General features: G+C 50.9%; 2 protein-coding genes and 1 long non-coding RNA gene across 4 annotated transcripts in view; 1 reads left to right on the forward strand and 2 right to left on the reverse strand.

Annotated features, from left to right (window-relative positions):
• Positions 1–14,241, reverse strand: part of OTUD5 (OTU deubiquitinase 5) — a 27,434-nt gene extending 13,193 nt beyond the window's left edge. The window contains exons 1-2 of one of the 2 annotated variants that reach the window (XM_014463005.2): positions 13,250–14,241; positions 2,569–2,662 (exon numbers count right to left, since the gene is read on the reverse strand). In XM_014463005.2, the coding sequence (XP_014318491.1) occupies positions 2,569–2,662; positions 13,250–13,843 (688 nt within the window). In that variant the 5' untranslated portion in view covers positions 13,844–14,241. The remainder of the gene's footprint in view (positions 1–2,568; positions 2,663–13,249) is intronic. The other variant, XM_006097187.3, reaches the window with a different exon arrangement.
• On the forward strand, positions 14,241–21,164 carry LOC111827633. The gene is made up of 3 exons (XR_002831271.1): positions 14,241–14,350; positions 17,188–17,497; positions 21,037–21,164. It is a non-coding gene; the product is annotated as an uncharacterized LOC111827633 (long non-coding RNA).
• Positions 17,169–27,292, reverse strand: KCND1 (potassium voltage-gated channel subfamily D member 1). The gene is made up of 6 exons (XM_006097188.2): positions 23,715–27,292; positions 21,905–22,067; positions 21,728–21,811; positions 21,542–21,640; positions 21,011–21,261; positions 17,169–18,565 (listed from the first exon to the last, which is right to left on the reverse strand). The coding sequence occupies exons 1-6, from the start codon at positions 24,836–24,838 to the stop codon at positions 18,334–18,336; spliced, it is 1,953 nt and encodes a 650-aa protein (XP_006097250.1). The 5' UTR covers positions 24,839–27,292; the 3' UTR covers positions 17,169–18,333.
• Between the last annotated feature and the right edge of the window lie 6 nt (positions 27,293–27,298).

Raw genomic sequence — 27,298 nt, forward strand, 5'->3', positions numbered from 1 at the left:
TGCACAAGCCAGGTTATCGCTAGCGCCAAGGTCTGCCTCAAAGACCGTTCAAGACCCAGCTGCCCAGCTGCATTCTCTGCCCTTCACTCCACCAGAAGCCCTGCTTACCCAGCAACCAGCCTGAGGTCTCAGAACAGGCCCCCAGCTATTCTTTCTTTGGTCCAATGACTCCAAACCTAAACTCTTTCTCTAGGAAACATCCCAGGGAGAACACAGACTTAAACCACAGGGCTGGGAGGTTGGGATTTTCCAGCCCAGCAGAGGCCACTGCCCAAACCTCCTCTGTTTAGTAGAAAGGGGGAGGCGACCCCTGACCCCACCTAAACTTCTTTCTTTCTTTTTCTTTTTTTTTAAAAATATATTTTATTGATTTTTTACAGAGAGGAAGGGAGAGAGATAGAGAGTTAGAAACATCGATGAGAGAGAAACATCGATCAGCTGCCTCCTGCACATCTCCCACTGGGGATGTGCCCACAACCCAGGTACATGCCCTTGACCGGAATCGAACCCGGGACCCTTCAGTCCGCAGGCCGACGCTCTATCCACTGAGCCAAACCGGTTTTGGCTAAACTTCTTTCTTTCACCCACTCAACAAACATCTGTGACTCTGAGGCACCACTGAGAATAGCATTCAGGCTTTATCAGCGCTACTGTTCCATGAGGGGCTACTATGCTCTCAGGCACTAAAGCGATTTACTGAAGTCATCTCACTTAACTGTTACTAGGTTGTAACAAGCTCAGGATAAAGAAAGCTGCTTGCCCAAGGTCACACGAACAATCAGTGGCACAGCCTGGAGTGGAGCCTGGGTCAGCCAGTCCAGCTCACCAGCAAGCACGGGGGAAGAGGGTGCATCCAGAAGGGATTGAGGGAGCCCTTCAGAATCAATACTACTTCACAGATGGGACAATGAAAGTTCCGAGTGAGGGCAGGACAAGAAGACAGGGCTTCTGACTACCAGCTCAAATCTCCTATCGAGGGCACTTTTTATGGAAGACATAGGAACCCCAAAGTGAGAATGAGATCATACTCCCCGTTTCCCCTGGACACTAGCACAGGACCTCATGACTGCTTGTTGGGCTTAAAGTGGAGAGTAAATGGTACTAAGGAATTATTAATTTTGTTAGGTACGATAATGGCATTTGGTTATGTTGAGAGAGAGGGTGAAGAGGTGGAGAGGGAGAGAGGGGGGGGGGAGAGAGAGAGAAACAAATCGGGACTTTATCTGTCAGAGAAATATACAGAAATATTTATGAATGAAATAATCCAATGTTGGGGTTTTACTTTAAAAATACTCATTTCAGCCCTGGCTGGTGTGGCTGACTTGGTTGAGCATTGTCCCATGCACTGAAAGGTCACCAGTTCAATTCCCAATCAGGGCGCATGCCCAGGTTTTGCCGGCTAGATTCCCAGTAGGGGGTGTGCAGAAGGCAGCCAATCAATATTTCTCTCTCACATTGATGCTTTTCTCTCTCTCTCTCCCTTTCTCTCTAAAATAAATAAAAACTTATTACAAAAAATATTCGTTTCACCTTGGCCAGTGTTCTCAGTGGTTAGATCATCAACCCTTACACCAAAGGGTCACAGGCTGGATTCCAGTCAAGGGCATATAACCTGGATTGTGGATTTGCCCCGGTCCTGGGAGTGTGTGGGAGGCAACCTGTTGATTTGTCTCTCTCACATCCATGTTTTTCTTTCTCTCTCCCTCCCTCCCTTCCACTCTTTCTGAAAAAGCAATGGAAAAAATATCCTCAGGTGAAGATTAACAACAACAAAAAATACTTGTTTCAGCTCTGGCCTGGTAGCTCAGTTGGTTAGAGCGTCATCCCAATATGCCAAGTTTCGGGTTTAATCCCCGGTCAGGGCACATACAAGAATCAACCAACGAATCTATAAATAAGTGGAACAACAAATTAATGTTTCCCTCTCTCTCTCTCTCAATCAATCGATCAATTAAAAAAAATTTTTTTAAGAGTTACAAAAAATACTCATTTTAGGAGAGTAAGAAAGAGTGGGCAGGGTAGTGATGAAACGGGGCTGGCCATGTGTTGATGCCTATTTGAAGGTGAATGATGGGTACATGAGGGTTTACTATTGTCTCTACTTTTGTGTAAGTTAAAAAAAAAGTCTATGATCCCAAGGTGAGAGTAGTATGCTGTGGTTAAGAGGCCTCAGACGAACCTTTAGCCCTAAGACTAACTTACCATGTACTACCTGACCCTGGGCAAGCGACTCTCCATCTCTGAGCTGCTTTTCTCATCTGACAAATGGAAGCAATGGTGCCGACACTTACCCAGCTTAGGGAAGAACTGCAAGAGTTTCCTGTAGTGCCTGGCAGAGCAATCTGTCCCTAACGTTATTTTCCTTGTCACTATTGTTGCTGCTATTACTCTCACACCACCACACTGCCTCATGACGAAGAACTAGAGGCCAGATACTAACTTGAGACTGGGGCCTGGAGTCCGTAAAAGACCAGTTAACTCTGTCCTGAACCGTTTCAGGGGTTACTCCTGACAACTGGGACACTCAGGGGCAGCCCTAGGCCCTTGAAGGCTGAGGCAGAGACTCACCTACAGCCCGGAAGAGACAGGCGCCGTCCTCCTTCATTTGCTTGATGATGAAGCCCTTCTTGTCTCGCAGGGCCTTTTCAAACCAGTGTTCCTGCTGCAGGGAAGAGGTGTGGGGGTCAGCAACAGGAAAGGCCTGCACCCCCTCCCCAGAGCTCTGCCCTCGAGCTCCTGAGGGGCCCAGCTGATTGGCTGAGAGGACACTGGACAGGGTCAAGTTCTCAGCCCTGTTTGACCATTCCATGCATGTGGAGCAGGAGGAGACCCTTTCTTTTAAGGAGCCAGGCATTGTGTGAGCAGAAGACTTGCTCCCAGAGGAGCCCCAGCTACATTCTGCCTCCTGCTGACCATGCTGGGAATCCAATGCTGGACCTTCCCACAGGCAGCCAGAGGCCCAGGGCTGGCAAGAATGGGGAACTGGAGGGAGGAAGCTGGCTCTGCCTCAAGTAGTTTCACCTGGGGACCCTCTAGCCCAGTGGTCGGCAAACTCATTAGTCAACAGAGCCAAACATCAACAGTACAACGATTGAAATTTCTTTTGAGAGCCAAATTTTTTAAACTATATAGGTAGGTACATTGTTATTAACTTAAGTAGGGTACTCCTAAGCTGGCCTTTCCTAAAAATGTCCTCAATCTGATTGAGGTACGTTCGCTGAGGTCGACCCCTTCCACCTCTCTCATCCACACTTGTCTTGTATACTTGCTTCGTCTATCTTTTGTCACCCGCGATCGATTTGTGGACGCGACTAGCACTAACCACTGCACAATGAGACTGTTGACTAACTGGCTCACTCAACTCCTGCATGTATCCCGTCGCCCAACTAACCGACACCCTCCACTTCTAACACCACTTCTTCAAAATAGACTCGCCCAGACCGAAAACCGACTTCTGCACATGGGCCACGAAGTTTCAATCGCACTGTACGTGCGCGCCCGCATGTGGAATTTTGTGGAAGAGTCACACTCAAGGGGCCAAAGAGCCCCATGTGGCTCGGGAGCCGTGGTTTGCCGACCACTGCTCTAGCCACTCTAGGGGAGGAGAGATGTTGAGAAGGGAATGATTGTAAGATCTTGAATCTCACATATAGTTAGGGATTGCCAAGATCTTGTATAAGGCAAAATGTATGAAAATATTTTACTTGTGGGTGAACACATTTAGTATATATGTATATGCATATGTATACAAACACATATGCATACAAAGTTGGGAAGGCTATGTAACAAAATATTATCCCTAAGTGTTGGCATTGCAGGTGACTTTACTTCACCTCCTTCTTTCTAAGAGATACGCAATCGCTCATCCAAAATTCCCTAACTCAAAAAGCTTTGAAAACCAAAAGACTTCATCTAACTTATTTGGCATCATTACCTGACCTGAGCTGAGGAGAATCCATTTACTCCACTTGGAGATGAATATTCAAACATTTCCATGCAGAAACATTCGGGTGTTTGATTACGAGGTCTGCCATAGACCCCACTGGAGGTGTTACAGAAACAGCATACACACCAGGTGAGTTCTCTAAATTCTGAAAATTTTCTCAATTTCCAAAGCACATTTGGCCCCAAAGGTTCAGATTAAGTGAACTTGTACAAATATGTTTTTTTAAAAAATAATGCAAAGATGAGTAGACAGAATACAGAGCATTACTAGAGCAGTGAAACTACTCCGTGTACTACCACAGTGGATACATTTGTCCAAACCTCTAGAACAGGGGTCCTCAAACTTTTTAAACAGGGGGCCAGTTCACTGTCCCTCAGACCGTTGGAGGGCCGGACTATAGTTTAAAAAAAAACTATGAACAAATTCCTATGCACACGGCACATATCTTATTTTGAAGTAAAAAAACAAAACGGAACAAATACAATATTTGTATTTGCATGTGGCCCGCGGGCCATAGTTTGAGGACCCCTGCTCTAGAATGTAACCAAGGGTGAGCCCAATGTAAACATTTGGAAGTTGTTTACAAAAATGGCCCAGGGCTGCCAGAAGCCAGGACTTTGGGTGAGTGTGATGTGTCAATGTAGATCATCAATCAATTATAATAAATGTATCATTTTGATAGGGCATGTTGATAGTCGGGAGGCTATGTATGTGCGGGGACAGGAAGTATATGGAAGCTCCCTGTACCTTCTGCTCAATTTTGCTGTCAATCTAAAACTGCTCTAAAAAATAAAGTCTATTTAAAAAAAGTAGAATGTCCACGTGTCACTTCAAACATATTTTCCATTTCAAAACCAAACAAACTAAAAGCAACACCTTTCCCAGGCCTCTCACGCCCTCTGCTGGCCATCAGGAGAAGCCAGCCTGATCCAGTATCAGGACTAGGGACCAAAAATCCCAAGCCTGCTCCTTGGGGATACCACCCTACTTAGGGATTTATAGGATCCAGGCAATTGCCAACCAGAGGGGATCACTTCTCTGCAGGCCTTTTTCCCCCTCCAGCTCAAGTGAGAGAAATTCCTGGCAAAATAGGAAGCACAAGGTTTGGAGGCCAAAAGCTCTGGGTTCCAACCCCAGCTCTGTCACTCACTCGCAGCAGGATTTTGGGTAAGCTACCTGAACACTCCAAGCCTCAGTTTCCTATCAAATGGGGATTATGGGATATACCTGAAAGAACTGTCAAGACGATCAGAGGAGCTTCAGAGCCAGAAAAGGCTTTGTAAATAATTGTACCATATACTGGGGAGGTGGTCACCAGTCAGAGAAGAAGGGGTGAGACCAACACAGACAGAGATAATGTACAACTGAGAGACCCTCAGAAAGTCCCAGATGAGTGGCTGGACAGGAGGGGATGAAGAGGGGGCGACAAGGGAATACCCAGCAGCCCCACAGCCAGGGCCCACACCCCGGGAAGGTATGGCTGGCTGGCTTTCCAGAGATGACAAAGGCACTGGGAAGCCCTTAATGGGCTTCCATGGGAAGCACAAAGACTCTTGTTTGTGCACAACATTCCAGCAGTCCAGGTGCCCCTCCTGCCCCAGAGGCTATGGACTAGCACACCCCAACCAGTCCCCCAAATCCATCCCTGCCCCATGGGGTCAGCCATCTCCCAGCTGGGGGTCTCCAGCAGAGCAGCTGCAACTATAGCTACAGCCTGAGACACTGGACAGAAGTTCTAAAAAAGAAAGGCACCCAGCAACCGCCTGCCCTAAGTGTGTGGGGAAAGGAGATCAAAGGGGATGAGAAGGCCTCCTATTTATTTATCCAGTAAAGGGTTACCAGGCAGCTGCTAAGTCAGACCTTGGGCTGGCAAGGAGGCCAGAGAAATGAATCAGACTTGCTCTCTACCCTCCATCAGCTCACAAACTGCGCGAGGGGCAGGGAAACAGGCAGTGACTACACACAAGTGTGAGCAGGGCTGTGAAAGAGATGAACACAGGGATGCTGGAGAACATGGAGGAAGCGACCTGGCCAGTCATTAAGGCTGGCAACCGAGAGGAGGTTCCACCTGAGCAAAGGATGAAAACACCAAGACCTCCAGAAAAGCTTGTGAATTGGATAAGAAATCACTTCTGCCACAAAGCACCAGGGAGGCCACAGGCCAGCAATGAGTTCAGCCGAGCTCAAGTCCTGGGTAGGGCTATGAAGGTAAGCGGGGCAGGGCCAGGAAGAAAGATGAACTCATATTAGCCAAATGCCTGCCTCATGCCAGGTGCCAGATGCAAAAGGTGACCTCTTAATTGTACCACAGCCCAGATGGCAGGAAGCATTATCCTCATTTTATGAAGGCAGAAAAGAGCTGGGGTTTGGGCACCAACAAGGCCTAGTATAGAAGCAACAGGGGAGGCCTCATGAGCCATAGCATGGAGACAAACTTAGCAGGCCATGCTGGGGAAAGCCTGCTTTATCCCTAAACATGAAGGAGGCCTGAGCATTCCCTTTGCACAAGCAGGGCTTTAGTCCTAGGCAGCCAGTGTGGCATCTGTGCCTGGATGTGGAGGCCTAGCCACTAACCACCCACTGGCTTTGGCACCAGCAGCCTTAAGATCCTGGGCTCTGGCTGAAACCCTTTTCTCTCTCTCCCTGTGGGGAGAGAAAATAGGGAGATCCTGGTCCTGAGTTCTAGAAAGAGTTTATACAGTCCCAGGAGCTCATAGCAAAGTCTATTCCTTATCCCAGCTGGACAGGAGCCTCCAAAAAAGGTGCCAACTTGGAAGTTGCTTAGGAAAATGGCCCAGAAAGGACAGGCTGGTGGGAGTGAGGGGCAGAGGGTGGGGGCTGGCCCAGCCATAGAGAAGTTTACACTACATTAATGTCCTGGCCCAAGGAAGTCAAGTCCAGACCCTCAATCTTGCAAGCCCACTAATAAGCCTGTGGGCAAGTCCATCCACATCGCTGAGCCTCCACAAAGGGGCTGGGCAAAACCCTCTGACAACAGGGGATCCCAGGTGTAAGACTCTGCAACCTACTGCTACAAAGACCCAAGGAAAGTTGCAAAAGACTGTGGGACCCAACTGACTTAGGTTCCGATCCAGCTCCAATTATTAGCCATGTGATGACCTGCTCTGAGCCAGTTTTCCAATCTGTGAAATGGGATAACAAGTCTCCCAATAACAGGGATACTGAGAAGACTCAAATATTACAGGACTCTGTCCAGTAGGAGAGCACTTAATTCGTTCTTATCCCCTCCATGGAAGAGAAACAAGAACACCCCTGTAGTAGGCTGAATTAAGAGTCGCCCAAACATATCAGTCCCTAATCCCTGGAACCTGTAAATGTCACTTTATAAGGAAAAAGGGTATTTGCAGGTATAATTAAGTTAAGGATCGTGAGATGCAGAGATGGGACCTAAATGCAATCACAAATGGCCTTAGAACAGTAGAGCAGTGATGGCGAACCTATGACATGCGTATCAGAGGTGACAAGCGAACTCATTTTTTTGGTTGATTTTTCTTTGTTAAATGGAGTTTAAATATATAAAATAAATATCAAAAATATAAATCTTTGTTTTACTATGGTTGCAAATATCAAAAAATTTTTATATGTGACACGGCACCAGAGTTAAGTTAGGGTTTTTCAAAATGCTGACACGCCAAGCTCAAAAGGTTCGCCATGTAAAGGAAGATCTGATACAGACAGAAGTGGAAACCACATACACAGAGAAGATGATGTGAAGACAGGTGGAGATCAGAGTGATGCGTTCTCAAACCAAGGAATGTCAGTAGCCCCCAGAACCTGCAAAAGGACTGGGTTCTCCTCTAAAGCCTCTGAAAGGAGTACAACCCTGACAACACCTTGATTTTGGGCCAGTGAAACTGACCTTGGACTGCTGGCCTCCAGAACTGTGAGAGAATATGTGTCTGTTGTTTTAAACCATCTAGTTTGTGGTAATTTGTCACAGCAGCCACAGGAAAATAATACAACCCCCTGGTAGCACTCCTGTAAGCTGTGAGGCAATGTCATATGGCTATCAGCTAGCAGGATCCAGCAGCACCCACCTCCCAGGGGGGAGGGTTAGAATTAAAGCAGCAGGGGCCTGGACTCCCCCCCACAGACTGGGAAGCTGCTGACCCTACTCATCAATAAATGAGCTGTCACTGAAGGGGACAGGGAGCAGGAGAAGATGTTAGCAGCAGTGACTGCTTATGGACAGTTGTCTTCCCAGAGCCCATGGCAAAGAGGTGTTCAGTATTCTGGGCTTCACAGCTCTGCCCCAACAAGCCTGGTGCCAAGACCACCCCTCTCTCCACCAAAACACCCAGGAACACTGGCTCAGCTCCATGTGGAAAACACAAGCAACCCATCGAACGAGGAACACAGATGCACTGCTCTCTAAGGACCAACACAAGCTCTCCAGGGATAGGAAAGAGCAAGGCCCTAAAACCTAACGCCAGGGGCAGGGAAAGGGATTTAAAAAATGAAGATTCTATCATTATGCAACAAAAAGAAATGAAGTACTGTTCCATGCTACAACACAGGTGAGCCTATACTAAGTGAAAGAAGCAGTCACAAAGGACTGCATATTATATGATTCCATTTCTATGAACCGTCCAGAAGAGACAAATCAATCAACACAAAAAGTAGATTAGTGGTTGCCAGGCCGTTGTGGTCAGTGATTGAGCGTCAACCTATGCACCTGGAGGGGAGGTGCACTAGTTCGATTCCCAGTCAGGGCACATGCCCTGGTTGGGGCTCCATCCCCAGCAGGGGGCGTGCAGGAGGCAGCTAATGTAGATGTTTCTTATGGATGTTTCTATCTGTCTCTCCCTTCCTCTCTCTCTAAAAATCAATAAAAACATATTTACAAAAAAATAGATTAATGGTTGCTAGGGGCTGGGAGCAGGGGAGGGGACTGGGAGATGATGATGATGACCAAGAGCTTCGTTTTGAGGTGATGAAACTGTTCTAAACTTGATTGATCCTACTTATGGATGCACAACTCTGTGAGTACACTAAAAACCACTTTCAATTGATGAATTGCATGGTATGTGAATTATGTCTCAATAAAGCTGTAAAAATTAACAACAACAACAACGACCTAAGAACCTATAGGCCAGGGAGAAGGAAGTGCAACACTACATGAAACTTTGCAGCATACCCCCACCAAACACTAAGAGGCTCCACTCAAAACTTTCTTTTCGCAATGGGTTGGGGGAGTAGGGAACAGGGAATTAAAGAAGACATTACGACTAGCTTCAGAACACTGAGTCCAATCTCTCTCCTCACCACTACCTATTTTATGGATAGAGAAACTGAGACCCCAAGAAAGAGAACTGCCCAAAGATACAGGACTCAAACCCAGACCACCAAACAGGGACCACTTTCTGCTATACTCTGCCTCCCCACTAGAGGAGTCGGCAGGTTACAAAGGCTCCTAGGAAGAACCCAAGTGCAAGATCCTGGGGAAACTGCAAGAGAAGCATCAGCCAAGGTCTGAGGTGGGTCAGCCAGGTACTCACACACTCAATCACTGGGCATGGGTGGACTTTTGCAAAAAAAAAAAAAAAAGGCAGCTGAGAGTTTGCCCAAAGCTATCAAATAGCTATGCAGACGACCCTGGGCCTGCCCAGTTCAAAAGGCCCAATTCTTTCCACACACAGCCTTACCTCCACACCATCCAATAGGCCCCCTAACAGGCAACCCCGAGTTTATTCACCACAGCACAGGTGACCAAAAAAACAAACCCTGAGCCTCACACCAAATAGGCTGCTTGTCCTGCCCACCAACCTTGGATGACGAGGAAGAAACACAGGGGCAGGGGAGAGACAGGGAGAAACCCAGTTCTTTCTCAAAAGACACCCACCATTTTCTGTCACCTCCAAGTCCAGAGGGCTTTGGTGTGAGCTCTCTAAAATCCCAAACCTAAATGACACCCACCAGCTCCTTACCTGACCAATAGGGAAAGAGGCCCACAGAGCAGGGGCTTTGCTGGTCACCCAGCAAAGCCCCAGCAGAGCCTGAATGGGAACCCAGGCACCCTGCCTATCCTGCCAGCCCCAGCCTCTCCCACCACCTTGGTGTGCATGCCCCATTCTCAGAATGCTCTGTGGGGTCCTCAAGCTGAGGATGCTCTGAAGCCATTCTTTTCATACAGTAGACCAGGGGTCCTCAAACTTTTTAAACAGGGGGCCAGTTCACTGTCCCTTAGACCGTTGGAGGGCCGGACTATAGTTTAAAAAAAAACTATGAACAAATTCCTATGCACACTGCACATATCTTATTTTGAAGTAAACAAACAAAACGGGAACAAATACAATATTTGTATTTGCATGTGGCCCGCGGGCTGTAGTTTGAGGACCCCTGCGGTAGACTCTCAGTAAGGCGGCCATGCCTGGGAAAGGAAACCCCTGAGCCTAAGTTGCCAAAGGGGTTCCTAAAGGCAACAGAGGTACAGTCACAGCATCGGGACAAACAGGAAGTCTGAGTAGCCAGAACAAGGACCAGATTCACCATGTGGGCTCCCTCTCCACAACTCCCCTTTCCTAGGGCTCTAATTGGCCTCCAGGATACAAATGCCCCAGTGACAGTTCAGGACCAAGACTGGGGTAGCAGGAAGACAGTCCCCCTCTTACGTCCCCGGAGGGTCCCAACTTGGACCAGGTGTGGCAGGGAGAAGCATCTTCCTCCTTTTAACCCAAGACGTGCGAGGAGAGGAAGCTTTTCCTCTAGCTGGGAAGGGAAGATATCCTGCAACCACAGAGCTTTACTCCCAAGTTCTTATGGGGACAAGTATAACGGAGGAACTCCCAGCCTACGAGATGCAAAGGGGGTGTAAGGAGGTGTCATTCTAGTCACCATGGCAACATGTGACATTCTTCCTCTCTGTCCCTGGGACCAGGGATGTCTCTCTCCCTGTGAAGGAAGAAAGGCAGGCTTGACCCCAAACCAGGGAGAGAAGAAACAACTCTTGGTCCTGACTCAGTGGATCCAGAGATAATTGATCCTGCTTGGAGTAGTAATGGGTGGAAAGGCAACAAGGAAGGGGACTCAAGACAAGGCCCAGGCCCCTGCGAAGTACAGAAAGATTTATTTGAGCCAAGGGGGACAGGGATATGGGTGGAGAATTTCCCTGGAGTGGGGATGTCCCAGACCTCTTTCCCGTCGCTGGGAAGAAAAAAAGCTTGTTGAAAGCAATTCAGGAAGCTCAGAATATTTCCCTGATCCTGGAAATGAGAAGCAAGCAGAGCTGGGTCAGCCTGAGTCTCTGAGTATCTGCTAGTCCTTGAGGGGAGGCCTCAGTCCCCTGTCCCCAGTAACTGACATCCTTCTGAGAGAAAGTAAGGAGACCTTCCTGGCCTGAAGCTAAGAGCACCTAGGTACTTCTGTGCAGTGAGGAAAGCCTTAGGCCACACTGGGAGGACCTCATGTCCTTCTCCCTGGTGATAAGATTGCCTGGTTGTAGGAGGCTTCACACCCATGGCAGGGTAGGGCCTAGACCACTCCCTGAAGTGAAGGAGCTCTTGTCCCTAAGGGGAAGCTTAGGTCCCTGGGAGGAGGCTCAGATTCTTTTCCTCAGAATCCCACCACACCTATGTCCCCAAGGGGAGAGGGCAGTTCTTAGGACTTAGTTCACAGACAGGAAATCTCATGCCCCTAAAAGGCCGCTATGACTCAGGTTTATGTGTGCTGTCTGAAGTGAGGTAACAGTCAATACTATCAGGGTAGGCCCAGGTCTCAGGTCCTAAGGCGGGGGAGGTGTCTCATGTACGTGCGGACAAGTTCAAATTCTTGTGCAGGGATGGGAGACTCAGGACCATATTCCCCAGGAACGCTGTACCTATGCCCCCAAGGGAAGGATCTCAGGAATTAATTCTGGTGGTAGGTTCTATGCCTGAGCTCAGATCTCATCTGTAGAGACAAAGCAGTCACTGGGGTAAGGGCCTCTTGCCCTTGAGAGAAAGCTCAAGTGTCCTTAGCACAGTGGGTCTCAGGCCCCTGAAGGCAGGCTTAGGTCTGTGGGAAGGCCTCAGACTCCATCTCTGGGACTCCACACTGCCTAGATCTCAGGATTGAGTTCCCAAGGCAGAAATCTTAACATCCCTGACACTAGGGGGAGGGGGGGTACTTAGATCTCTATTACAGGGGGGAGGGGGCTATTACGTCCTTCCTAACTGGGTAGAAGAAGCCCATAGACCTCTCTGTGTGTGGACGGGGGTGGTGGCATCTCAGGCCCCCCAAGAAAATCACTCAGATACCAGGCCCTGAGAAGAAAGGTCCCCTAAAGAATTCACTTTGCCTGGGATCTCTGAGGGGTGATATCTGAAGAGGCCTCACACCCAGTCTCTGAAAGCCTGACTCCTTAAGCAGGGGGAATCTTAGGCTCCAGTATCCAAAACAGTGAGTCTCATTTTCTTGAAGAAAGCCTCAGGCCTGGTGGGGGTGGGGGAGAGGGGCCAAAGGTCTATCACTTAAAAGAAGTTTTATCTCCTGGAGAGAGATTCAGACTCTTGTGCCCAAGGAGGTCTCAGATACTGAGAGGAAGCACAGACCCTTGTCAATTAAGAGAACGAGTCTCCTGTACCCCAGCAGAGTTTCTGGTCCCTGGCTATTGGTTTTGGCTCTTGTCCCCAAGGGGAAGGGAATCTTATCTCCCCAAGAAAAGTCATATCCCTGGAGAAAAGCTCAGAAGATTCCTCACACTAAAGGGGATGCATATGTGTGTCTCAGGGCCTTGATTTTAGAAAAGTCTCAGGCCATTGAAGGCAGTCTTAGGACCCCTGAAGAAATGTCAGACCCCACTGCTAAGGGTCCTGTGCTGTGTCCCCCTGAGAAGGAAAGGGGGGGTTGTCCTATACAGAATGTCTCACATCCCTGAAAGGGTTTAGATATCTTGGGATCACTCAAACATCTGAGGTGTCAACCTTACTTGTGTCTCAGTGAAAAACAAATCTCACGCCACCAAACACAGACCAAGGTCCCTTGGAGAGTCATGAGACTCCCCTCCCGGGAGGCATTTCATCCTGCCTCTGTCTCCTGGGGAGTTCCCACCTACTGGCCTTACAAAATGAGGTCCCAGGACCCAAAAGAGACCACAAACACCATCTTTAAGTCCTTCGTCTTATCTCGGGCCTCTAACCTCAAGACCTTGGGGAAAAGGGGCAGGTAAACATGGTGTCTCATGCCCCTACCACCAGAGAAAAACAATGACAGGCTCAGGGAGGTGACGTGCAAGTCCCCTGGGTCCCTACTCAGCCTGGGCATACCATCCACCCTACCCGCTCACCTGTCATTCCCAGCCCCTACCTGCTCAACAGTGGCAGGGTCCATGGCCTCGATGCGCGCTGCAGCCGCTTCATACTCATCCTCACTGTTGTAACCTGCGCCGACGTCCTCACGCTCCGGACTGGCCCCGCCAACCGTCCCAACCCCGGGGGCTTGACGCCGCCGCTTGCTGTGGCCGGGCCCGGAGCAGCAGTTGCCCACGCCCACCGAGCCGCCCACGCCCACCACCACGCCAGCCGCGCCTACACCTGCTGCCGCTGCACCGTGAGCATCGCCCGGAACGCCGCCAGGACCGCCCGGGCCCCCACACGGAGGAGGAGAGCCCTGCTGGGGCCGGGGACCCGGCACGGCGCCAGGCGGCACGGCCAGCGCCCAGCGGTGAAGTGCCCCCGGTGGCCCCTGCAGCTGGCCCTGGGGCGGCGGTGAGGCCCGCTGACGGGCCCCCACGACACCCGCCTCACGGTCGCGGTCGCTGCTGCCCACGCCCGAGCCGCCACCGCCCACGCCCACACCCCCGCCGCGGCGCGGCGCCGGGGGCAGCGGCCCGGGCGGCGGCGACTCGTTGGTGGGGTCGGCGTCGGGAGGCGGCGGCTTCTTTTTAGGGAGAATAGTCATGGCGGCACCGCCGAGTACCCCCCCAGCAAACCCGGCGCGCGGCACGCCGGGACAGAACCCGGATGAGGGGCTAAAGTGGTGCGCGGAGCACCACGGGATCGGCGGGCCTGGATAAAGAGATTGAGGCACCGGTTCGAGAGCCGTAGGCGACGCGCAGGTCACGCGACGGAAGAACCCGGATGTGAAGTCGAAGGTGAAGGCAGCGCGACGAGTGTCGTCGCCGACTCTCGGACTCTCGGAGTTCGGCAAGTTGATTGTTACGCTCTTTCCGGCCTTCCCGTTCCAGGGAGACAGAACCAAAACAAGCACCTCTTCGCCCCGCCCCCTCGCAGGTTCTTGAACTACCGGGTGGGGTCCAGGGGCGCCGCGCAAGCGCGCCAGAGCACAGCCCCGCCTCTGGCTCGGAAGTACGTGGGCAAAATCCTCGCCGCCGCCACAACAATCGCGGGCACCAACCTATCGAAGTGGCTGCGTGGGTCCTCGCTGACGCCCAAGGGCCAATCAGAGGTGAGCGATCGCCCTCCCGTGCCCTCCGTCTCAGATTTCACTCAAAGTCGGCGCCCCGGTTCTTGGCCTTTCTTCTGTCCGCGCCGTCCTGCTCTTGACTTCTTTCCCTGAGGCTTTGACTCGCAGGCGGCGGTACAGCGACAGGCAGGACACCTTGACCAGCCCCGCGCACGACAATTTCAAAAGCGCTTCCCTTCCAGGCTTCCAACTTGGCCGCTGTCAGTTGGACTGACAGGAAAATATCAACACTCCCAGAGCTTAGCAATCCCTTGTAGCGTCAGTTCCGGTCCCACCCACCTGTAAATCCACACCCGTGGACAGGAGGGCGGCGCTTCACTGTGTAAAGGGCTGAGAACTGCGGTGATTGGTTAAGAGGCGCCGTCACTCGGGGCCGGCGAGCCAACCAAGGGACAGACATGCACCGTGGGGAATGTCGGTGTTTGGGAAGCAGACACGCCCTCTTTGGCCCGACCACACTGTCGCCCCCGCGTTGACCTCCCCGCCCCTGTGGCTAGTGCGCAGGCGCCGCGTAGCCGCCTTTTATTTATTTGTTTCTGAAACTGAATTTACCTGGTTTGAGCCTAACTTTATGTATCCATCTCTGTCACTAGCCAGCGTCTCACAATGGGGTTGGTAAAATCTCTGCTACTGAGCAGCTGGAGAGTTACAAGCTAATCTAGCTCTTCTCTTGTCTGTGTGATCTCTGGCAAGTCATTTAACATCCACCCAAGCTCAATTTCTGCTTCTCTATAAAAGGGCAATGATGATTCTAATTTAAGGGTCAGACTCATAAAGGGTCTGATAGTGTTCCGACACATAGTAAGTGCTCAATAAATTAGCATGATGGTGCACAGGAAAGGATCCCAGGCTTTGGAGTCAGGAAGACCTCAGTTCCAGACATGGATGGCCCATTACCAACTGTAGGACCCTGAGCAAGTCATTGTGTCTCAAATTTACCTATCTGTAAAATGGGAATGATAATGCCTGCTCAGACTACCTCAGGGAGTAGTTGTGGGGTTCCATTGAGCTCATAAACCAAGAAGCTGTTGTGAGAGGTGGGGGCTTGTTGTGTCTTAGGAGCCAACTAATACAGTAGATTGACTGAAAGAGAGACCATCAAAAAGCTCTTCTGAGTGCCATCTAAACTTCCTTCAGATGCCAACCCTAGTTGAAGTCTTCCCTGAAGGGTGTCAGTAATAAATGTACTATTGTGTTTTCTTTTCATGAGACTTAATGGAAGAGGATTCAAGTTTACTGGGCCTATTGTGTTCAGGGCACTACTCTTAATGCCTATGCACATTATCACATTGAGTCTTTTTATGACCCACATATCCCACTCCCTACTGGATATTTGTCTAGCACCACACATCTAAAACTGAACTTATGAAAGTGTAGCTAATCATCACCAAGTACTTACTATGTGCCTGAAACTATGTGCTAACAGCTTTGATGTTACCTTTGACAGTGTATGGCACCTCCAGCCTTTGCCCAAACCAGAAACCTAGGAGTCAGCCTTGCCTCTTCCTCAACTCCCAGATGCCTGTCAATCCCAAGCCCTGCCAATTCTACCTCTCAAAAATTTTGACTGTCCAACTATTACTGCCATTACCTGGCCAGGGCACCACTTAATGGGAGAGGACTCATGTTTACTGGGCCAGTTGTGTTGACCACTACAAAAGCCTCCTCCTCACTGCTCTTCCTCCCTCCAGGAGTGTTTCTCTAGAATCCACTCTCCACAACCAGAATGATCATTCTGAAGCACAAACCTCATGATGACTTTCTGTTTGCAAGCCTTTAGAGGTCCCCATTATCCTTAGGATGAAGTCCAAAATCTGTATCCCAGCTTCAAAGGCCTTTTGTGATCTGGCTTACCTCTACATTCTCACCCTCATCATAGCCTCACACTCTCTTTCCCAGCTCTATCAACTAATTTGAGTTCCCCAAAGGCCCCAAGCTCGCTCTCTAACCTCCAGGCCTTTGCACATGCTGTTCCTTCTGCCTGAAACATTTTTACCCTTTTGTCTTTCACCTGGCTAACTGCCCCTCATTCTTCCTGTGCTGGCCAGGTTAGATTCTCTACATGCTTCTGTAATCCATCGATCTTAGTTCCCCTGCACTATATTGTAATTGCTTAGTTGCCTTCCATGTTCACTTCTGTAGAATAGAAATGATGTCTACTTTGTCCATCTCTGTACCCCTAGGGCTAGCACATGATACCCAGTTAATAAATATTTGGTGAACAAAAGAAATGATTCTCTCTGTTTCACAGATTAGCAGCCTGGGGTAAGAAAAGGTAAGTCATTCTCTTTCCCAGGGATTGGAATTCAGGTTGACCTGAATCCAGGGTCTGTCTTCTCTCCACAGAGCTCGGTCACACACTAGCCTAATCTACCTAGTAGTCCAGAAGAGAAAATGTAGGAAGGGGGATTTGCCACACTGAGAGATGCTTTCCATCAGGGTTCAATTCAGAACCGTTTTCTGTCAGGAAACCAGGGTTTAAGTCTCCCCCAAACCAAGCATGTGCTGCTCTGGGTCTCAGTTTCCTCATCTGGGAGTGAGGAAGCTGGAGCAGATGATGTCCAAGGAGGCATGTCTCAGGACCTCCTAGCCTGCCTCACTGGCTAGAGAGTCAACTCTTCAAGCCCCGCTTTTTCATTTCTCCTAGATCCTCATCTTCCAGAACACATCACCAACCATCTACCTCCCATACCTTCACCCACACTAGCCCTTCTACTAGTTGAAAGGAATTTAAATTAGAGTACTTTTAACTCCCCAAGCCCTCCCCAGCCCCCAAAGCCACTGAGCCAGGAGATGGTCATTCTCATCTCTCCTCTCAGGTTTTATTGACTGATGAAAACTACATCTTTGTCAGCCACCAGCTCCACGGGGACAGGGAACCTGAGATGATGCCAGATAATCAGCCTGAGAGCAAACACAGAGTTCCGGAAGGTGACCCAAGAGGGAGAAGAGAGAGGAATATGTGAAAAGGTGTTGTGGGGAGGAGGAGAGAAGTTCCTCCTGCCTTCTACAACTCCCAGAGTTCAAGAACAACCCAGGCCTCAGCCCCTGGCGCTTCTGGACTCCTGCCCAAGCACAAGGAATCAGCTCATGATCTCCAAACCCAGCCCAACCCCTGTTGGTTGCCAGGTGCTTATCTCAGCCAGTCCAGACTCCGGCCCAACCCAGGAAAGAAGCAAACCAGAGGGGAGAGAAGGAGGAGTGTTAGAGGTGGCCCCTCTGATTAGGGCAGATGTAAATGCAGCAAACTGGGCAGAGGCTTTGCATAATGTCACAGCAGCAGCTGCTATTGCTAGAGTTTGCTGGGGGCCCAGCAGAGGATGGAGTTGCAAGGACCCATTTCCAGCAGCCAGAGAAGGGGGGTAGTGTTTGTGCTATCCATGTGTGTTGGGAGAGGCAGCCTGACCCCCGAGGCAAGGCCTGGGGGTAGAAGGTCACTGCTGAGGCCACAGCCCATGAAGCCTGTGGTTGCATTCCAAGCTTTGGAATTTAGGTGTTGTTGGGCCTGGTGGAGGGTGGGGACCTCTCTTGGAGGCCAGATAAGAGGTAATGGTTCTCTTCCCGGAATCCCCAAACCTCCACAGCCCCCTGACAGAGAGAAGAGGAAGTCTCACCTCTTCTCAGGCTAGAGCTCAGATGTCAGGTGGGAGCCTGAGGACCCAAGGGGAGGAGCATGCAGGAGGCCAGCTGAGGGGAGGGTCTGGTCCCAGTGTGCTGGGGCCTGAGGAAGCCTAGCAATTCAGCTCCCACCAGGAAATCTGTCTGGGGTGGGGGAGGTGTCCCATTCCCTGGCTACATTCCCCACAAGGTAGGCCATTCCATGCAACTCCATTGCATAGTTTTCAATAGGGGTGGGGGGCAGAAGGGTTTCCCCAGGCCTGCCCCTGTCTGTCTCCCCAAAAATATGGCTTTGGAAAGGAGTCCCCAAGAATCAAGAGGGCCCTCTGGATGGTTGGGCCTAACCCTCACAGGGAAGAGATCTTCACAGTCTCAGGGAGGAGGCAAGGGGTACCCAGGCTAGAGTTCCTGAGGGTGCTGCTGGCCCCGCCACCGCCACCACCACCAGGGGAGGAAGGTTGGCTCTCATCTGGGGTGTTGGCAGGAGGGGTAGGGATACTGATGATGGCAGCCACAAAGTCCCGGCTGTCACAGTTCAGGTCAAGGTTGTCGTGGAGCTTGGCATTGAGGCTTGAGCGGCTGTGGATAAGGGTGGGAAGACAGAAGGTTCTTAAAAAGTCATCTTAATACTTGCTACAGCAATCATGACATTTATTGAGCATCTACTGGATCCCTGGCACTGTGCTAAATGGTTCTCCTGCACCCCCAATCACTGTGAGGGCTCTGAAGTTAGGCAGTCCTGGGTTCGAATCCTGATCCCAATTTTACTACTGTAAACCTCTCTTTTCTCTCATGTGAATAATAATACAGTAAGTCCTCACTTAACATCGTTAATAAGTTCTGTAACTTTTTTAAAAAATATATTTCTTTATTGATTTCAGAGAGGAAGGGAGAAGGAGAGAGAGATAGAAACATCAATGATGAGAGGGAATCATTGATTGGCTGCCTCCTGCACACCCCCTACTGGGGAACGAGCCCGCAACCCAGGCATGTGCCCTTGGCCGGAATCGAACCCGGGACCCTTCAGTCCGCAGGCTGACGCTCTATCCACTGAGCCAAGCTGGCTAGGGCAAGTTCTGTAACTTTAAGTGAAATGATGTACACCAAATTTTACCACAGGCTAATTAATAAAAACAAGGGTTAAGTTTCTAGTCATTTCACCAATGTTATAACAAAATGGTACTGGGAATATTACTCAGTCATTAAAAAAGGATGAAATCTTACCATCTGTGACAGCATGGATGGACCTAGAGGGAATTATGCTAAGTAAAATAAATCAAACAGAGAAAGACAAATACCAGCCCTAGCCGGTTTTGCTCAGTGAATAGAGTGTCAGCCCATGGACTGAAGGGTCCCAGGTTTGATTCTGGTCAAGGGCACATACCTAGGTTGCAGGCTCCATCCCCGGCCCTGGTCAGGGCACATGGGGGAGGCAACCAATCGATGTCTCTCTCACATCAATGTTTCTTTCTCTGTCTCTCCCCCTCCCTTCCACTCTCTAAAAATCAATGGAAAAATATCCTCAGATGAGTATTAACAACAACAACAAAAAAGACAAATACCATATGATTTCACTTATATGTGGAATCTAAAGAATAATATACATGAACAAACAAAACTGAAACAGACTCAGAGATACAGAGAACAGACTGGTGGTTGCCAGAGGGCAGGGGAGCTGGGGGACTAGGTGAAGAAAGGTGAAGGGATTGAGAAGTACAGATTGGTAGTTACAAAGTAGTCATGGGGATGAAAGTACAGCATAGGGAATATAGTCAATAATATTCTAATAACTATGTATGGGGCCAGGTGGGTACTGGAAATATTGGTGGGAACATTTTATAAAGTATGATTGTCTAACCACTATGCTGTATACCTGAAACTAATACAAATAATACTGAATGTAAATGGTAATTTATAAAGAACAAAGACAAGAAAATAAAACGACATTGAACAAAATGATTTTATTCAAGAACCTATTGTATTCCTACCTCACAGGGTTCTTGTGAACATTAATTGAGATAATAAATGATACAAAGTGCTCAGAATAGTGCAGTGATGGTGAACCTTTTGAGCTCAGCGTGTCAGCATTTTGGAAAACCCTAACTTAACTCTGGTGCCGTGTCACATATAGAAATTTTTTGATATTTGCAACCATAGTAAAACAAAGATGTATATTTTTGATATTTATTTTATATATTTAAATGCCATTTAACAAAGAAAAATCAACCAAAAAAATGAGTTCGCGGGTCACCTCTGACACGCGTATCGTAGGTTCGCCATCACTGGAATAGTGCCTGGAACACAATGGGCACACAGACACAAAACATCTATTATGATAGACTCCTTACAATCCTAAGTCTTCACAATAGTGTACAGTAAGAGAGCTACATAATCTGGTCCCTGTTCCTTTCTGATTTTACCTCCCACCACTCCCTCCCTCCCTCACTCCACTCTACTCACAGTAGCTTTCTGGTTCCTTATTAGAGACACAGACCTAGTCCTGCCTCGGGGGTCTTTGCACAGGCTGTTTTCTCTGCCTGAAAAGCTCTTCCTCTAGATATCACATGACTCACCCCTTCACCTCCTTCAGGTCTTGGCTCAGATATCACCTCAGCAAAGCTTTTCCTAACCACACGGTTAAAACTACGTCATACCCTGTTCTACTCTCTCTGTCCCCCATTCCTGATTTATTTTTCTCCTTGGCATTTAACACACTGCATCATCTGTGTATTTGTTTATTAACGGTCACATCCCACTAGAATATAAGTTCCAGAAGGTCAGGGATTTCTGCCTAAAGTGAACTCCAAAGTGCCTAAAGCTCTGCCTGGCATATAGTAGGTGCTCAATAAATGACAAGAGAATGAATGAAGAACAAGGAGTTCCAGACAAGATAAGCCCAAGTTCCCAGCATGGAGGAGTTTGGGTTTGAGATTGACTTGCTAGGCCTGAAGTCATGAAATCTCAGACCCTCTGGTCTAAGCTCTGAGCTTCCTCAGGGATGGCCAGGGGGTGGGGGTTTCTTACCTCTGAGGGACAGGGCTCCTCCGCAGCCCCGCCAGAGTGTCCAGCTCCTGCATGCTTCCACGGCTGACCGAGGCAGTGGAGTTGGCAAGGCGGATGGCACGGCGCTTGGCCCTGCGGGGGCAGCAAGAGGATAGCAGGCTGCCAGGCCCCACTGGCTGAGAGGACACAGAGGTGCTGCGGCTGGTGCGGCCACCCAGCGAGACAGCACCCAGGGCCTCGTTGAAGGTTAGCTCATCTGTGAACTCATGGCACTGTGGGAAGAAGGGAGGCACGGTCACAAGGCACCACATAGGAGCTGCCGCCACCACCAGGCCTTTGCTTATGCCCTTCCCTCCTTTCTGGAAGTTGCTCCCTCTTTCCTTCCCTTGCCCACCCTTCAAGGCTCAGCTTGATAGAGCTATCAGGCCTCTTCTAGGAAGCCCCGGGTGATTTCCACAATTAGTAGTGAGCCTCCAAGTCCACAGGGGGGAGCTGGCTTGGTGGCAGAGAGATCCCCTTCATTCTGCCATGCCACTTCTCCTTAGGCCTCACCGTTGTCTTCTCTAGACAGTGCAGCAAGTGGTGATGTTGTTTCTCAAAAGCAGAACGGTTCCTGACACACAGGGCCTGTTCCTCCCCACTGCCGCTGTCCTGGAGTGGATGGAGCAGACAAATGAGGTCAGCACCTTCCTCCTCCCATCACTGCTCATGACCAACCCCAATCTGGGACCTACTCACCTCGAGGCCCCTGTTCTGCTTGTACTGCAGGAAGGCGTTGGTGGTGCCACTCTTTGCCAACCGGATCCTTGCTAAGCGCACCTTCTACAGAGAGGAGGGAAAGAGTCAGGTGGGTAAACACAAGAGGTGATTGACTGGCTTGGGGTGGGGGGAATAGGAGTTGGAAGGTGCATCTACCTGCTGTGCTCGGCGCTTATCAGCGCGCTGGTTCTGGTGGTAGATGCGGCTGAAGTTAGAAACAATGACTGGCACAGGCAGAGCGATGACCAGGACACCACTGAGTGAGCAGATGGATCCGAAAATCTTGCCAGCAATGGTGCTGGGCACCATGTCTCCATATCTGGGGCCAGAGGAGGTAAGTCAAGGTCAAGAAAAGTTCCCACCTACCCCTCAGTCCCCCACTGCATCCCATTCATTCCAACTCATTCTGTGACCTTGGCCAGGCACTCTAACTCTCTGAGCCTCAGTTTCTTGCTCTGCAAAATGTGAGGGATGACCTTTCTGGCCACCAGTGGGGGTCAAATGAGAATGGGGCCTCAGCCCCTACCATCTGCTGCCCCCATGCTAGCTGTGCAGGCATCTGAATCAGCTGGAAATCTATTAATACCCAGCATGGGGGAGAAGGAGGAAGTTACAGGCAGTAAACATGGCCTCATGGAGAGGGAGTTCCACCACTACCAGCCAGCTAAAGGGCTCTGGATCCCTGCAGCAATGCTCTGGTGGTTTTGCTTAAATCTGTCTTACCTTCTCTAGGTAGGACCCCTTCCTGTTCCCCCAGGGAAACCCCAAAACTGTCCTCACATGTTTCTCCGTGCCATCCCCTACCCATGGAGATGGAGCAGAGCCAATCTTACCACCTTGTCTCACAGAGGGAGTGCAAACCAAAGTCAGGGAGGTTCCATAACTGACTTGCTCAAGATCACACAGCATCCTTTAGTCCTAACCACAGGACCAATCAGACTCCCTCCACAAAAGTGCAGCCTCTGCAGTTTTAAGTCTCTAAGCCTTTGCTCAAGCTGTGCCCCACCCCTCATGGCTCTTCCTTATTTATTTTGACTCATTTGTTTATTTTTTTATTTTGACTTATTTACAAGTCTTTCCAACTTGGGCATTTCTGGCTCTATGATGTGTCAACTCAGACTGTATCCTCAACTAGGAGACGTGGGCAGCTGCCCACCCACCCAGGGTTGTTGTGAAGACTAAATAGGGTAAAAAAAAACAAAAAGACTAAACAGGGTAAAAGGCATCAAAATACTCAGTTCCAATCCATTTTCAAGGCTCAGTATTTGTTTGTCGACCTAATCCTGAACCTCCAACCAGAATTAATTTCTACACTTTAGAAACCTCAAATCAACTTTTCTATACCTCTATTAAATCCCTGAGCAAGCTCAATCCATCCCTTCAATGATATTGTATATACCTAATCCCGGTGACAGAAATTAGGACAGGCTCACAGTCTCTGCCCTAGACAGTGTCTTCAAGAACATGAGTTTCGTGTTTCCATTTGATGTTTTTAGCCCAACTATTTTCTTTCAAGGATTGTCAGTAAAAAAAATGATGCTGAAAATATCTTATTCTGGAGAGCCACAGAGGTAGTGTCCCACACTATGCTTGTAGAGGTTTGGGAGTTTGTGGGTTCTCAAGATGGAAAAGGGGGTGATACAAAACCAATACCTATTTATCCCTGTACCAGAAACTTTCACAACCACGATGTCCATAAAGCCTCTCAAAAAGGATCATTTTCTCATGTTACAGAGGGGAAACAGGCCCAGAGAACACAAGGTCAACAGAAAGAGTACAGCTAAGACAATCCTTGAACCCAAGTCATTGTCAAAGCTGGGTGGGATTTGAAGATTAGTCCAACTCCCTCAGTTTCTACAGATGAGCAAACTGAAGCTCAAACAGATCATTTACCTAACCTTCTTTTACAGAAAAGGTGAGTGTAACTGACTGATCGGGCAGCTCCCAACACAGGGTCTGCACTCACCCAAGTGTGGTCATGGTGACAATGGTATACCAGAAGGCTGCGGGGATGCTAGTAAAGTTAGTCTTCTTTGTGCCCTTCTCGGCATAAAACATGACAGTGGCGAAGATGATGATGGCCATGGTGAGGGAAAAGAGGAGGAAGCCCAGCTCAGAAGCACAGCTCTTGAGTGTGTAGCCCAGAATTCGCAAGCCCTGTGAGTGCCGGGAAAACTTGAAGATGCGGAACACCCGGAACACGCGAAGGGTGACAAAGGCGCCGGACACATCCTCATTCTTGGGCACGAAAAGGCCGATGTAATAGGGCAGGATGGCCACCACGTCTATGAGGCTCATTACACTCCGTAGGAAGCGGCAGCGGCTGGGGGCAGCAAAGAGCCGCAGGAGGTATTCACCCGTGAAAATGAGCACGCAGGCCGTGTCCATGCAGAAAAAGGCCGTCGGGAAGCGTTCCCCACACGAATGCTCCCTGGGGGGGGACAGCAGCGTGGGGCCTCGGCACGGGATGGTCTCGACAACGTTGGCGATGACTGACACGGCGATGAAGAAGCCGGTCACGTAGTAGAACACGAGGGCCGCGGTGCTAGTGTGCGGGTTCTCGAAGGCCCGCCAGAGCCTCTGGCGCAGGGAGCTGCCGGCCCGCAAGGCTGGCCCTTCGGCGGCCTGCTCGGCCTCCTCATCCTCCGCCAGGCGCTCGGCGTTCTCCTTCTTACGGTCCCGGTACTCCTCCAGGCAGCAGTCGCCAACGAGCTCAGGCACCAGGCCGTAGAAGGCCAGCTCTTCATCGAAGGCCTGGATGCACTCCTGCCGCGGGCAGTGCAGGCGGCCGGTGCGGTAGAAGTTGAGCACGTGCCGGAACATGTCCGGATCGCGATCGAAGAAGTACTCGCCCGAGTCAGCATCGTAGAAGAACTCCTTCTCCGAACTGCCCAGCAGGGTGTCCGGGTAGCGGTCCAGCGTGTTCTTCCAGGTCTCAAAGCGCCGTCCGCTCACGTTCACCACCAGAACCTCATCCCCTCGAGAGGCCTTCACCCCTGGTGCCGGGGGCAGGGGCTGCTGGGCCAGGGGCAGCCAGCCCACCGCAGCCGCCCGCGCAAAGGGCAGCCACGTGGCCACGCCTGCCGCCATCCTGCCGCGCGCCCCAGGCCCTAGGAGACTTGGGGGGCTGGCCTTTAGGAGAATGTGGCTGTCTCCAGGATGGTGGGGGCTTGGAGGGGCCCGGGGCCACTCACACAAGGAAACTGGGGATGTCTAGAGAGGCCAAGAGGAAACTGGAGGAGGAACTAGAGACAGGGGCAGGGGCTTGGAGGGCATTTAGAGGGCCTGGGAGGGACCAGACAGATGTCTTGAGGGACTGAGAAGGGGCTAGGGGACATAGAAAGGAGCAGAGAAGGGGCGTCTGGAGGGACAGAGAAGGATCTGAGGGAGCGTTTAGAGACTGAGATGATTCTAGAGGGGTCAGCGTGTGCCTGAGATATCTGAGGGTATCTAGTGGGGGCAAGAAACACGGGAGCTGTCTACACTCAGTTCTGATGGAAGAAGGGGCTAGACCTCTTTAGCTGCATTGGAGAGGGGATTGGGGCATTCTGGAGGGTAGAAATAGGACCAGAAGTGTTTGAAGAGGCTGAGATCAGGGTCTGGAGGGGAGTTCTAGGCTAGGGGGTGGTGGTGAGAAAGGTGAGGAGGGTGGTCCACACCCTGAAGACTTCTGGGAAAAGATAAGGGGGTTGAAATCCCTTCTTGGATCTAGGAAAGGGGTTGGTGCACCTGAGGGATGTCTATAGAGCCAGGAGGTTGTAAAGAGGCTGAGAGGTGTCTTGGGAGTGCCTAGAGCTGCCAAGAATAGCCTGAGGGGGGTGTCTACATTCTACAGGAGTTTGGGGAAGGAAGGAGAGGTGGGGCTCCTAGTGGGGCTGGAGAAGGGAGTGAGGTGTCTAACGGGGTAGAGAAAGGGCAAGGTTATTTTTCAGAGGCTGAGGCGTGTCTGGGGGAGAGGGGTATCTTGGGGGACTGAGAAAGCCTGCTCCACTCTCAGGAGTTCCAGGGAGAGGAAAGGGACCCGGGGAACCCCAAGGGGCTGGGCTCAATTGGAAGGAAGTTGGACACAGACCCAGAGGATTGAAAAAGACTAAGAAGAAAAGGGGGTTCTCCCCAAAATGGGTTGGAAATTGGAGTGGGATGTTGAAAGGGAGTTGGGTGTGTCTCCAGGAAGAGGGGCTGCTGGGCCTTACAGGAGGCTGATGAGGGAAGCCAAGATAAGGCTGCGTCCCACTATTGGGGGCTGGTCTGGGGAAACCACACCCCGAGGGGCTGGTGGTGTGCGCTGGGCAGCAGCAGTAGCAGCAGCGGCTGCAGGAGGAGGAGAAGCAGCCACAGCCAGGCCTGGGAGAGAAGGCAGCACAGACAGGGGAGGGGGCTGGGTCCCTGGAAGGAGGCTCTGCAAGGACGAGGTCCAGCAGGACCCAGGGGGACTGTCCCAGGATGGGCTAGGGCGTGGGAGCTGGACCAGGGAAGGGCAAGGGCAGCGCTGTTAGTGGCCCCCTCCCACTACCCACAGGGCCGACCTCACCTGTGTCCCCACTGCAGCAAACGGCAACAGCGGAGGGGCTGGGGGTACCAAACACCGGAGCTCCTGCCCCCCTCTGCAGAGCTGCCCGAGTTCTCCTCCTCCTCTGGCTCTCTCTCCCCGCCCCTCTGAGCTTGCCGGGAGATGGCGAGGCAGGGAGGGGCCTCGTGGCTCCCAGAGCCCCCTCCCCTAGGACCGCCTGAGAGGGACCCTGGGGAGACTCCGCCTCCTATAAAGCTGGTTGGGCCTCAGTCGCGTCATCTGGAAAATGGGGGTGGTAGGGAGCTTTGCCAGTTCTCCCCACCTCCTTCCTGGACTCCCCCTCTCCCTGCCCAGCTCCTACCCCCCTGCCCCTAGGGGACCCCACCCCCACCCGTCTGAATCAGCAGCACTTAGCAGATGCGATCGATGGGGAGGCGTCTGTTAATGGCCTTAGCGAGGAGTGCCACGGGGAATGATGCAGCGCTGTGTCCCCTCCCTGCCCCCCAAGGCTGGAGAAGGTGTGGATGGAGGACTGGTGGGGGGCATTTCTCTAGATCGCCAGACCCCCAAAGCTGCTGGGGGGGGGGGGCATGGGTTAAAGCCAACTGTAACCAAGACTTCTGGGACCAGAGCACCATCCTCCTGGTTTTGAATGTCACGTGGTGGGGGAGGGGGAAGGGAAGAGTGCAGATGGGGACAAGTGTGAAGTCCCACCCCATACCAGCTTCTTTCCCAGGCAGGCCCACTCTGAGGGGCAGTGTCCATCTGTCCACATCCAGGGGCCTCAGATCACGCCTCCTCCCTTAGAGGGCTCTGCTGCTGTGGCAAGAGCACTAGGTACCAAGTGCCTCTGGCAGGATGGGTTCAAACCCCAGCTTTGCTGACTTGCTGTGTCCTTGAGCAAGTGACTTGCATTGTTTTCTCAGCTGTCAGGTGGAGTTACCCCAACTCGACAGTGTTGTTGGGACCATGAATGGAGTGATGCGAAAGGGGATGCACAGGGCATGGCACACAGAGGCCTCCTTTTTAGTAATCAAGGT

The sequence above is a fragment of the Myotis lucifugus genome, unplaced genomic scaffold (assembly GCF_000147115.1).
Source record: "Myotis lucifugus unplaced genomic scaffold, Myoluc2.0 scaffold_196, whole genome shotgun sequence".
NCBI classification, from domain to species: domain Eukaryota; kingdom Metazoa; phylum Chordata; class Mammalia; order Chiroptera; family Vespertilionidae; genus Myotis; species Myotis lucifugus.